Source organism: Alosa sapidissima, chromosome 17 (genome assembly GCF_018492685.1).
Source record: "Alosa sapidissima isolate fAloSap1 chromosome 17, fAloSap1.pri, whole genome shotgun sequence".
NCBI lineage: Eukaryota > Metazoa > Chordata > Actinopteri > Clupeiformes > Clupeidae > Alosa > Alosa sapidissima.
The window spans coordinates 26,870,804-26,884,775 of NC_055973.1; the positions used below are offsets into that span (position 1 = coordinate 26,870,804).

At 42.8% G+C, this 13,972-nt stretch overlaps 1 protein-coding gene across 1 annotated transcript in view; it reads left to right on the top strand.

Moving 5' to 3' along the window:
* dnajb6b (DnaJ heat shock protein family (Hsp40) member B6b) overlaps positions 1 to 13,497 on the top strand; it is a 99,600-nt gene extending 86,103 nt beyond the window's left edge. The window contains exons 9-10 of the mRNA XM_042068818.1: positions 9,896 to 10,054; positions 11,386 to 13,497. Of these exons, the coding sequence (XP_041924752.1) occupies positions 9,896 to 10,054; positions 11,386 to 11,486 (260 nt within the window). The 3' untranslated portion in view covers positions 11,487 to 13,497. The remainder of the gene's footprint in view (positions 1 to 9,895; positions 10,055 to 11,385) is intronic.
* Positions 13,498 to 13,972: the final 475 nt, after the last annotated feature.

Sequence of the window (13,972 nt, forward strand, 5' to 3'; positions counted from 1 at the left end):
TCCATAGGAAAAAAGAAAGAACAAGCAGAGTTCATCGTAATCAGGAGAAGTGGTGAACCGCTGCTGGGAAAGGAGACAGCAATGAAACTGGGGGTTTTAAGAATAGGTGCCAACATTGCTGCTATTACAGAAATTAAACAAGCACTCCAGCAGCAGTACCCCGAAGTGTTCAGTGGAGTCGGGAAACTGAAAACAAGACAGGTCAGTCTACACATTAACCCAGAGGTGAAACCAGTAGCCCAGCCACTCAGGCGCATTCCATTCCACCTCAGGGGGCCTGTAGAGTCCAGAATCAAAGAATTGGTGGACTTGAACCCGGTTGGGATTGTCCCAAAACCTGGGAATGATGTACGACTTTGCTTGGATATGAGGCGGGCTAATGAAGCCATAGTGAGGGAACGCTTTCCAATTCCCACAGTGGATGAGTTACTTCAGGGCATGAACGGCTCAATTGTATTCAGCAAGTTAGATTTAAAATGGGGATACCATCAACTTGAACTGACTCCCGATTCACGTGACATCACCACATTTGCCGTGCGTAACGGAGTGTACAGGTACAAAAGACTCTTGTTTGGTGTGTCATCAGCCAGCGAACAGTATCAGCACGAGATAGCCAATGCATTAGCTGGTATTGAAGGAGTAGAGAACATATCTGATGACGTTATCATACACGCACCTGACCAAGAGACTCACAACAGACGGCTGCACGCAGTCATGGAAAGACTCAGGGACACAGGATTAACACTGAATCCTGAAAAGTGCCAATTCAACATGAACAGACTGATTTTCATGGGCATTCTGCTATCGGAAAAGAGCATTGGTCCAACAGAGGAGAGGGTGCGAGCTGTGACAGAAGCACGGGAGCCGGAGACCGCCACAGAGGTGTACCTTTCATCAGTCCAGTTGCAATGGATGGACTGTGATGAACTGCCCTACTTGTGATTGTTCAGAGATTTTAAAGGTTTTATAACAATGCTACAAATTTTTTGGCAAGTGCTACAAATCTATCTTCACCTTTGCAGCACCAGTAGGCTACTTTGTGTGTGGCCGCAAACAGACATTCCAAACAAGCAGACATACAAGTTTCAAGAGTGGGGGATGGAGTAGAAGATGGAGACAAATTCATTAATATGATTTATTTTTCGCAGCATGGATGTACAGGACTGTGCGGCGGTCATATTTTGTACCGCTATGCGGTACATCTAGTTTGAGAGAGAATGTGCTGATTTGGCATTTCTGCATGCGTGGTGAGTCTCCTGGGAGCTCTCTCTCGGCTCTTCGCTCAAGTCTTATCTGACCTTCTCACTCCATTCCTAAACACGGTGCGCTGCTGTGATTTGCAGCACTGCATACGCAACCACTCAGCCTCTGGGCCAGTTTGTTATAAACATCACAGCGAGATGAGCTACATTTGTCTGTAAATCATGTGGTTTGCCTCTTGGCTTATCATGCAGATGGAGGGAAAGTTTGCTGGCATGTCTCAGCCCGTAGCAGATCATTTGAATGCCAAAGAATTGATTGCATTGCGTAACTTTGAATGCAAAAGGTGGTGTGCAAATTTGGGAAAGTTTTAGGTCTTTGCCTGATAAGGGTAAATCCCTGCACAGGCTGCTCTGAGCCCAAGGTTCTATCAGGCTTGTCCTTAAAACGTCCTGCCCAGAGATGTTATCTACCAAGGCCATTGGCTGTGACCAACAGTCATCATGGCATCGACTCTGAAGAGGGTGGAGGCTGTTATAGCTGGTGATGCATGACTTGTATCCAGAGGGGCTGAAGTTCTCTCTCTCTCTCTCTCTCTCTCTCTCTGTGTCTGTGTAAATAGAGGCAGGAGTTTGCATGGGAAGTATAACTCAAATACTGTACATGGCCTGTGTGGAATGTGCAAGAAGTCTGTTTGTTTACTCAACTTGCAGTACATTTTTGAGAATGTCAAGCTCAAGTATGTTTGAGGGCGAGTGAGAGGGAGAGAGAGAGGAAAAGGCCCTTGTGTGCTGCTGATTGCTGGGAGATAGTGCCAGAAGCACAGGCCCCTTCCGATGCATAATTAAACAAAACTGTGTCCAGTTGCAGGGCACACCCTGTGTGTCCTTTTAGTTCAAGCCCCAACAATGCTCCCCTGCTGCCTGATTAAATGCACCCCTAACCTGGCTGTCTCAGTGATGGCACCGCTATGCAAGCATTATTACAACATGCCTGGATTCTGAATGCTAGTGTGAACATATGGTTTTTAGGTAGGTGTTGGACTGACCTTATTGGCCACCATGTGTGACCTTGTGTTAAGTATTAATGGTCCATGAGGGAGATCACAATGCATTTGTGTGTGTGTGTGTGTGTGTGTGTGTGTGTGTGTGTGTGTGTGTGTGTGTGTTGAGAGTTCCAGCAGAACAGGATTAGCACATCTCATCAGCTCAAGCACACACAGACAGCTGCCCGACTGGTCTGTTCAGGCTGCTTAAAGGAACCGTATGTAAGAAATTAAATTCAATTAATCATAAAATGGCCCTGATTTGTCACTAGACATTAGGAAATCATGCTAATTTCAATACTTATATCACTGACAACAGTAGTCCGGCCAGGATATCGTCATTTAAAAAAAAGTGAAGTTGCAGCCCTCAACTGATGTTGATGTTTACATATTTGTGTTTTAGCCTGATCCGCCACCCTCCACCTATCTAGTAATCACAAAGTCAGTAGTGTTTCGGCATCTGGGTTGCCCGCTCTGCTCTAGTTACCACATCTGCGGTGTACACCACTCTACAGTATTTTGAAAGTGATTGTAGTACCAGTTTTGGCCAAAATCCTACATACGGTTCCTTTAACTTTTTCACTTTCAAGTAGTTTTGACCTTTTTGTTTGAAGTCAGTAAATTAGTTTTCCTGTAAATGGAATGCAGGCAGGCAGATTGTGTTGACATTGGTGTTTGGTAAAAGCCATGTTAGTGATATTTTAATAATACAATGCCTCCCTCTGCTGGCATGAAGTTCTAAATGCAGCCTCTGATCTGAACATTAAATAATATTTAGTTAATTTATTTGGTTGATGATTACTTGATATTCTAGAAAGGTCTTGATATTCTAGACCAATTTATCAATTGCTGTAGCATCAAAAATTACACAATCGTTAGTGTGTAGTGGCATATTCTATATGTGTTACACCCACTGTAAGATTAATTTCCTTCTGTCTCTAAACATCATTGGATAGTTAAATTGTGATGACCTGGTTAATATTGTCTAGTTGTTTTATATTTATAAATAATATATAGATGTATAAGTGGAACTGAAAACATAACTGCCCTATACACTTTAGAATAATTCAGTGGGCGAGTGATTGTCAGCATCTTCCGCTAGATGGTACTGTTTCTCCGTAGTTTGCTGCCAGGTCACCTCAGCACCTGTTCGCATTAGAATTCTTGTCCAGTTTTGACAGCAGCATGAAGAGATAGAAACATTGACACCATAGTTTTGAAATAGACCCTTTCAACAATAAAAACAAAAACAATGCTTGAACGTTCTATTTGGTTCCCAATCTACTTCCTCTGCATTAAGATAACATATGGAATGTTAAAACGGAAGCCTTGTGGGGCCAACTATGATGCTGATAATGGAACTCTCTTGAAAGGGTCTATAGCTTTATTCAGTAGTGTCTGTAAGCATGTGTACCAAAGGACATCGTCATCTTTACTCTGTTTCTGTGATTTTGTTGGAGAGTTGATAATTTAAAAAGATTTTAGCCTACGTCATTTAAGAAAAAAAAATGGCAAAATCTTGCATGTCCAACAGTCTGATAGTCTAATAAACTATAGGCCTATTTGGAGATACATTTTTACAAGCCGTAGTCCTTCATAAACTTTGGCTAGCTCCACTTCCAGAACATTATGCGAGAAGTGTGTGAGAATATGGAGGTTTCATTTGAAGTCTCATTTTTAAATCGCTCTCGCTCTCTCTGAATCCAACTACACGTTTTCCCTCCCCAAATCCCTCTCACTGAAGTACAGTAATTAATGGAGCGATCTGTGCATTATTAATGCTGCGCTCTGTTTAAAGTCGACTCCAGCTCTCTGTTCTTCCTTGTCCCCCACATCAGCCACATCATCATAATTTAATTATATATGAATGCATTACTGTGTTGTTTATTCTTTAACTGTAGGTTGTTCTAGGATGGTAAAGGTTTTGCCCGTCCTGCTCTTCTTTACACAAAAGCAACATTCACTGGTAAGAGCGTCGTTAGGCATATCTGAATGTGAGGCGACTAAAGGCTGGCGGGCAGGCTCTTGAATTGAGATTATCACTTGAGTGTTGGCAATTCTTTCATTCGTTCGGACTTTCAGCAGTCTGATATTCTTTTGTGCTTTTTTGGTGGGATGATGGACAAAATACAAATTCTCGTCAAGAAATGTGCTGGAACAGTTTGTGTGGCAGCATCATCATGCACAATTGAATACAGGATTTTCTCGAATGAGTAAATATAAGCCCATTTGTCACATTCTGCACAAAACAGCTCTCATTCAAACTGGAAGCCGGTGTGTCTTGTGCGCCTGGCTGTACTGCTCCTTGTCATGACGCTCATCTACGCTTGGTTACGATCTATGGTTCTGGAGCCCGAGGCCCCTGGGTGCTTTATGAAAGATGAAACTGATAGAGCAGCTGAGGATGGGAAAACATCCGGTTCTGCGCCAGCTCCTTCGAGCCACGGCTCCAGCCATCGCTATCTCAGCTCAGGCCACAGCACCGGATGGGGATGCGGCTACATGGAGAGATGGAGTTATGAGGGCCGGCAAGGAGAGAGCGCAAAAGTAAAGCGGCTTACTGCCTATGCTGACGCAGCTTTTGGTGGTGATCCGCAATGTCGCTGAATAGCGGCATTTGTGAGAGAGGAGTGAATATTCCCCTCGTAACCTGACAGGGTCAGCTACGAGGTCATTGACTCTTGGTGTCGTTCATTTTTTGAGGATGCTGTCTTTGCGTTCTGTTGCTGGTTGGCTGTAGTCATATGTGAATATGAAACCGTCCAAGGGTGACTTATGCTCTTAAAGGGGCAAAATGCTGACAGTAGCCTATAATGTGTCTCAGCACCTATTTAAACACATCTTAGACAGTCCATTCGGTAACATTAGTAAAGTTAGGCGACATGGCACATACTATGCAACACCATGCTGTAAGATGTTTTATTTATGGACATTTCAAGGCCCTACTAAAAGGCTAGCCTGAATAATGGTAAGACCTCTATTCTTCGTCCGTAGTCTATTTTAAATCTGTTGATTGTCACTTTATTAATTTGACATAGCCTTTTGTTTGATACGCTACATGTATCAAATTGAATAAGCCTATTGTACAACTGCAAACTAATGTGACTACAACCATGACTTTCAGGTGCGCGTAGCCTACAGCGCGTAGCCTAGCTTCGACTAGACCGGGATGACGTCTTTTTTATGAGCATGCTTCAAGGCTTGATTTTTAAATCAAAGATGAGAAACCTCTCTGACTTCTAACACCAGCTCGTTTTTACTGAAAAATGAAACGGAGGACCAGCCCATGAGAGCTTCATCTGGTGACGGCCATCTTGCTGGAACTAATCCGAGGTCAGGATGCCAATCAGCAGGCTTGGCTCAGTCATGTCAGGTGCGTGTGTTTCCTCTGGCGATCAACCTCCGCCAATCTAAATATAGACAGAGCCTATTCAGTGTCCTCACTTTCAGCACGGCCCGAATAAACAAAATCACAGGGAGCACAAAGGCTGCAAATCCATGCATGAAGAATGAGTCTGGGACACGGTCCGTGTTTTGTACTTGAAATTAAAGCACCGCTTTGATCCAAAGCATAAAAGCAGTCCTCCTCTTTATGAGTATTAAAAGATCTCATTATCATTATTGCTCTTTGATTTTTTTTTGCTTTTTGTTTAAAGTAATTAAATGATAATGGATTATGCGGCTGTGCAGGTTTGCTCTTCCCCCTTTCTTTCTCCCTCTCTCTCTTTAAGCCTTATCTCCCAGGTAACCATATAATAGAAACAAATATTGATCAGGAAAAGCAGTGGCCGGGCTGCTCTTTGGAAAGCATCCTCTTCCCTATCGCTGAGGATAATGACCGAAGGGTTTCAGAATGGCTTTCTGTTTTCATTCCGGCATTTTTTTAAATGTAAAATCTGATATGACCGCTAGCAGTGTCTTTCACGGGCGAACAACCACTGCTTGTTATTCAAGGCTGTCAGAGAAGGGCTTGCCTCCACTCGAATGTTTTGCAGAGGACGCTTAAGAATGAGCCACACTCATTTTCTGTTTCCAATTCTCTGACTGGGATTTAGACAGTGTGATGGGTTTGGATACCTTTACGAGAGGGGGTGTGCTCTCTCTTTCTCTCTCTCACACACACACAGACTCACACACACACACACACACACACACACACACACACACACACACACACACAGAGGAGAGACCAATGTGTGGGTGTCCATGTGCCTTCAGTAATGGACTGTGAATTTACAGGGTCACAGTGGCTGACCCCATGGTAATAAGACCTCCATTCATCCGGAGAGGTAAATTGAGTCTTGCCAGGTTGCCTTTGTCTCTGGTTGACGAGGCTCATTACGCCTCTCTCTCTCTCTCTCTCTCTCTCTCTCTCTCTCTCATATCGGCCAATCTTGTCCTTGCTCTCTCGTTCCATTTCTTCCTTCCCTCCATCACCTTCTTCCCTCATACAATCAACAGTTCCGACCCCTGATTGTAGACTGTGACTTAGCGGAGGTGACATGCTTGAGGAGGAAGAGTGCAAATTGCGCTGGGGCTGCGCTGCGGATGACATCATTAGCAGAGAGGAAGGCTCTGTCATCAGGGTGTGGGGGAACGCGATCTGGCCTGAGAGGCTGTTACTGTCGGACACTCACAACGCATCTCTGACACTTTCATGTGACCAGGTGTCACCCCCAGGGCTGGCTCTAGGCAGGGGCCACAGCCTTGTGTCTCGCCCACCCAAACAAAGTCAAGAGGTCTTTTTTTCTTTTTTTTTCTCCCAGTGTGCAGTCACAAACCCAGCTTGGATGTAGAAGAGTTGGTGTTGAGTGTAATGGTAGATAGCTGGTACATAGCTGTGCAGTAGGCTTATGTATGTGTGTTAGGTAGGTAAAACCCCCCTCTAGATCTCTGTTTCTCAAAGTCACTGAGTGCTGTCGGTATGAGAAAACAATCAGTACTACCCAGCTTGAGTTGTTGCAGCCAGCCAGGCAGCTACAGTGCTATACTCTGAGGGGGGGGGGGATTAAATATCAAATACCCTAATTTTAATATAAAAATAAACTACAAAATGCACCATGTATCAAAATAAAATAGTAATTGAAAGTACTAAACATACTCTTTAAAAGGAGCATATCACTTGGCAAGCCTTCCATATATTTCAATTTAATCTATTCCTTCATCAGTACACACTCAAGTGGACAGTGTTTGAGAGCAACAGCTTTTCTCTGCCTACGAGACATGCCATTACCTGCAAACAGTCAACAGATCAATATGCTGACTTGCCTGTTACATCTCATAGCCTAAATGCTGTATCAGAGAGGCATTCAAAAAGTCACAACTGAACTTGTCAAGTGGTACAAAGTGTCTATTTCATTGTCAACGCATGCCCAGATTGAGCAATGTTGCAGGACAACCACATAGCCGGTTCCATGTGTTCCAATTAGATGATTAAAGTTCTCAAGAAACTAATTAAAGTTCTCAAGAAACTTGAAGCTGGTGTGTGTGTGAGCAATGTACACTTTACTCATCTTGCACTGAATCATCTTCCTGAATCTCAGTGTTCTGACCACAACAACTCTGGGCAAATTACAAGTCAGCACCAGTCAGATGCTGCATTCATTGTTTTACACTTTTATGATGTCACTACAACTACAAAAATACACACCTACGAAGAAATTTTCTTCAAAAAAATAAAATACAAACAAACATACTATTTTGTGTTTGAAATACTTATTTTATATACATGTCAGAAATACTGCCTATCCCTGGTTGTTGGCTGCAGCAACTCATACTATGTAGTACCGAATTTTCTGTGTTTGTGTTTTGTGCCAATATTGATTAAAATGGACCACTTTGGTCATGTTGCCCTCCCAAAATTTCTACCAGGACACCCAAATGTAGTAGGCTAAAACCGGCCCTGGTCACCCCCCCCCCCCCCCCCCCCCCTCCTTCACACAAACACCAGAGGCCTTGAAATACCAAAGCAAGACATTTCCTCTTGCGTGCACACAATGGTACCATCAATGCATTGGTGTATAGGGTGGCCGAGGTAGCTATAAGGCCTATATACCTGTCCAAAACACTGGTGGTCATTCTTGCCAACTTTGATGGGCTAGACCAGAGAAAGTGACCTCCTGGTCATGTTAGTCAAGTTGATACAAGTCAAGTCAAGTTTATTTATATAGTGCATTTTTTTTTATACACAGAGGTCATTCAATGTGCTTGAAGCAGCCAGCTAAACATAATAGTCTGTCAAGGGTTACTGAGAAAGCTAAATGAGATATTACATGCGTATGACCTCTTGATATTGTAAGTAGATAAGATTAACTTTTAAAGTCAGGCTTACTATCTAATCTGTAAATTTGATTTAAGTCAAAATTAAAAATCCCACATATTTTTCACAAATGTTCTTTCTATAGCCAGATGGACTACATGTTAATATTAACCACACACAACATTGCGGTAATTTAGTAATTCCCCACTGGTTTCCACTGAGATACTGAGAAGTTGGCTTTGTGAGAATACTAAAATGTTCATGCCTATTCTGTACTGTAGGTCTAGCCATAAGACCAGTGGCCTATCATCTTTTGCTTGTTTGATCCCTGTAGATGAAACTGATGGCTTCCTGGCCTTGTTTTTGATGTATCTCAAATGACGTGATTTGTTAAACGCTTGACTTATAAATGTTCACAAGGGTAATAATAACTCTGGTGTTTGGGGGAGACATGATGGGGGAGGCTTGAGAAGAGAGAGAAAGAGACTGCGAGAAATTGGATGCGATGGGGGTGGCTTTCGAGAAGTAGTGTGTGGACCTCTTTGGTAATGAAAACAGGTTCGGCACGGGAGCATCTGTCTGCTTTCTTCTGCTCTGCCTTTTTAATTAGACCGCACAATGGCGATGAAATCTGCCCGTAATCTCCCGGCATAATCACCCCCTCCACTCACAGCCTCTCCGACGCTAATTCAATATAAATGTAAATTACCAAGAGAAAAGAATAAAGAAATCTCATTTTATTTACATGACTAATCACAATAAAAGCGTGCCACATGAAATATGAATGGAATATACGGCAGGTCTTATGAGAGAGAAAGCGAGAAAGACGCTTTGCCGGAGGGGATGTTTGAACTTTCTTTACATTTCTCCCCGGTGTTTTTGCACGGGTATACAAATGAGTCTAGCACTGCTGTTATTGTCCGTGTGACGCTTTGATAATGGGAGATGCTTCTCATTTTGGCCTCAATTGTGCATCTGATGTCAAGGATGTGGCAAGATAAATATAAGTGTTATGCATTAGAGAAAAAAAACAATTGTGCAAAGATGCTGAGAAACTTGTCAAAACGGCTTGTCACCAAACTGCTTAGAATTCACCATTCTTTTTAAAAAAAAGTTTATCCAAAGGCTATTTTGGTGATAATAAAAGTGACAAGATTATAATCACACATTATGGCAGGAAACATTGATGTGTGTGTGTGTGTGTGTGTGTGTGTGTGTGTGTGTGTGTGTGCACGCGCGCACACACACACACACACACACACACACACACCCTGTGTAAATGGCATTTCTTCTCTCTCTCTTTTTCTTTCACTCACTCAAACACACACACACACACACACACACACACTGACGCATGCGTACAAGTCATTGGTCTCTGTATCCACACACAGATGTACCTGATGAAAATACCCTGGAAGAGGAGCCTCAACGCTGCCGCCAGAACGCTCTCCCTGGCCCGCCCTCCCACGGCCGCTATCTACGGAACAGCGCTCAGAACCCCCCGGAAGAGGAGGAGGAGAGAGGCCTACAGAGCCTGGGACTCGCCAGAGGTGTGCCCCCCGACATGACCTTTACTTCACAGGAGAGCAGATCGCGGTGCAGGGGGTCGCAAGAGCAGACTAGGCCTCTGGGGTGCTCCTGCTGTGCACGCAGCTAATTCTGTATTACCCAGTAATTGCTTTGCATAGGTCATAAGTCAAAGGCAGCAGTATAAAACAGATGCAGTTATACAACATCCTACACCCCTATCAGACAGATCTTGAAAACCATTTATAGAGTGAGTATTTAGTGTGTAGGTGTCCACTCTGAATGCTACCTACATGGTCAAACGTAAATTGATCCTCTTTGTGACCTGTCTCTGTGTGAATCACTCTTTAAATTAATGTGTTGAAAACAACACAACTTGCGTTGTTTTTGAACACATCTCTGTGTTCAGATAGGGACAACACATTCGTGTTAAGATTGTAGCAACTACTCGATGGACGTCTTCGAGAAGGGCAATGGGGAGGGGGGACTTAAAAACCAGTTCACCAGTCCACCGGTTCTTTATGTCAATATCATCACCAACCTGTTCTGAACACAATAAATGAAGCCAACAGGTAATTGGAGCAGTAATGCCTGTCAGTTAAACTGAGAAGCATGAAGCCAATGGACTATAAAGAGACTCAGTTTAGAGCTAATTTGGCCTTTTGAGTTTACTTCTAAATATTCAAGCAGAGACACCCCGTTTGGATGCTCCCTGGCAGCAGTTTAAAAGGCATTTCTCCCTTTGGACTTGTTGGACAGAAGACGCTGTAAAATGTGTCATGTCTTACATTTCACATTGGGCCTTCATTTGCTTATTCTCTTTGATGTTCTTAATGAGGTTTTAGGTAGTTTTCCTGGAGATTTGAAGTGGTCTTGAGTCAACTTGGGTTTTTGGTAGATTATTTGCTCTTTCCCGAAGCTTTTGCTTTGGACAAGTCAAGCTAATATTTTAACTTTGTGAGCCTTTAATTGGATGCATTTAATGCGGTATCTCAGCAAATGAATGGGAAATAATTCTGGGTGCAATATTTGTAGAAGTGGGCCCACAGATTCTTACTAATGGAAGACTGTGCAACTGGCAGGCAGCCAAGTTGAGCATATTATGACATTACAAATAGATTCAGTGAAATCCAGTTTTCAGGTTCAAATCACTCATCCGATTTTCCAAACAATTTCTTAATCAGGATTAATTGTTGTGTAATTTGTAATTATTTAGAGCGAATGAGAGGTGCATGTGAGCACAAACCCAAGGTAAGTCAGCATGGTTTCTTTTGACTCATGTGTGCATGTTGCATATCTGAGGGTGTGCACCTCAGTTGTTGGTCAGGAGTCTGACATGGCTGTTCTCCTTTAGGATTCTTCGATTCCAAGAGGAAGAAAATGTGGCTGAAAGAGGGGGACACTAAAAAGAAACGTGCACCCAGACTGGTCCCTCGGATTGGGGCATGGTTTTAAAAGAAATCATGGTCACTTTCCCAACTTTTGGAAAGAAGAGGAGACACACACACACACACACACACACACACACACACACACACACACACACACACACACACACGCACACACACACACAGGGCCTCAATATCTCACACTCCTATTTATTTACTCCTATTGTTCGTTGTACATCCCACCGAGGTGCAGGAATAGTCTCTCCTTTCTGTTTTTCCATTAGAGAGCCCATTCAGCAGTTTAAGCCTGAATATGTAGTTACCTTCCAAGGCCTCTCCTTATTCTCCCGAGCTCATGTTTTGTTTTTCTGATCCTGTAATGGCTTTCCATAATGAATGTAGCATCGTCGCTAATTACCCAAAAGGAGACGTCAGTGGAGAGGGCACACTCTGCGCCTCCGCGCAACCTTTCACCCAGTTGTGTTAATGTGTGTTTGTTTGGATGCTTGTTTTGTGTGTGTGTGTGTGTGTGTTGTGTGTGTGTGTGTGTGTGTGTGTGTGTGTGTGTGTGTGTGTGTGTGTGTGTGTGTGTGTGGTATTTTATATGGACAGACGAGGCACATACAAGGCCAAGGGTGATATCCAATTAATCCATATCGGAAACAATTACGTTTAGACAAACACAAGAACACGACGATGCTTCAAAGAGCACTAGATCCTCACAGTTCTGTTTTCATTCAGTAATTCAGTGTTAAAAACACTAAAGATATAACACTCAAATTCACAATGGTAAGACTTTTGAACCTTTGTTGGCTGATGTAAATAAATAGAATATGTTATTTTCTCTGTTAGCAATATTAGTCTGGCTGTGGTCATGGACTAGACAGCATTCTGGCACATGGTGAAGGTGGGTGGGCATCCTGGGTGGCTGTATGACCGGTGGCACGCAGGGCTAAGTGCTAAATGAAAGCGACAGTGACAGGCGACAGATCCTATGAGCACAGCCCTCAGACAGGAAGTGGCCAATGAGGTCAAATGTGAGGGAGAGTAGCAGGCCCTGACTAAAGCAAAGGAAGAGAGAGAACAGGAGAAGGAGAGATAGGATAGCAGGATAGAGGGAGAGGGTGAGAAAAGGTAGAATGATGTACATTATTTATGCAGGGAAGGGAGAGAACAAGTTGTCACCATGTTCTCCTCAACCCCCTGTGTTAAACACTGTATCAATATTTCAGGCCAAAGGAGAGAAGCAGAAATCAATTCTGGACAATAGAAGCCCCTCTGTTTTAGCCAGCAGGCTTTGAGGAGGCTTTTGGGTAACCTAACTAGAGAGCAGCTTTGCCACTGTTTTAGCCCAGTCACAGAGATGTGTGGCAGTGAAATTGATAAAGGAGATGATATGCTTTGTGAAATAAATGGACTCTCATTAAGGTTGTGGTCATTTACTTAGTGTTTTTTGTTTTGTTTTTGGTTAATGTATTATTAAATGTAACTGAAATTGAATAGATGCCAGGAGCCTTGGGTGAGGAAGAAAGCAAATCCCTTTGACATCGAATGCTATTATATTCCCTAAATTGATGTGGCTCCATCTATCTGTATGGGAACTATAAAAGTTTGTAATGTAATTTGTCCTGATTCATGTCAGCATTCATCAGGAGTAATGGCCTACTGCGACTAGGAAAAGTATTTTCTGTGCAATACTGAAATGAAACCACTCACCAGCAGAAGGAGTCTGATCAAGTGGAGCTGTGTAGAGTGCATACAGTATGTCCACTGTTATGTTCAAGTGGTCGTTCATGTGAAATAATAAATCAAAGGACTGCATGCATTTCCTCATCGTCATCTCAACTGATGAAGAACCGTGGTCTTTGTTTTGAAAGCTACAGGATGATAGTGTTTCTCCATGAAGAAAGTCAAGATGTCGTTTTTTGTTTTGCCTTTTTAGCAGGTCATTGTGTTTGTTGTGCTGTATAGTGAATGGCGTATGCATGTAGTGTGGATATGTGAGGAGGTGGACATATTTTTTTGGAAAATACTCTTTTCTATACCGATACAATAAAGCTTTCAAGAAAAAGACAACAGATTGTGTCTGTTCACTAGAGGTACTACATCACTTGAGTAAATCATTCGTTTTGAAAAATATTGACACTGAAAAGAGATTTGTTTTCTCTAGAATTAGTTAAAAAAAAAACTTTTATTAAAAACAGTTCCATTTGTGATTTGCTTTCAGAATTTTCACTCATGCTTTAATTGGACTTTTTACTTTTTGTCCATCCTAAGAAGGAAAAATGAAAAAAAAAAAAAAAATGAAATTGTGGAAAAAGAAGGCACACTTACCCCTACACACCCTTGGATTACTCTGTCAACGGCTCAACCATGAAGGTGGCGACATTTTCCATTTATATCGGAGCGGCCTGGTTGGGGCTGTATTGTATTATTCATATTGCGTGAAACATGCACATGACCCAGCGAGTCATTTGGCCCTTGTTCCCTGACGCAACTCTCTCTGGGCTTAATTAAACAGCATGGGAGTGATGGTTCCACTCTAGCCATCGC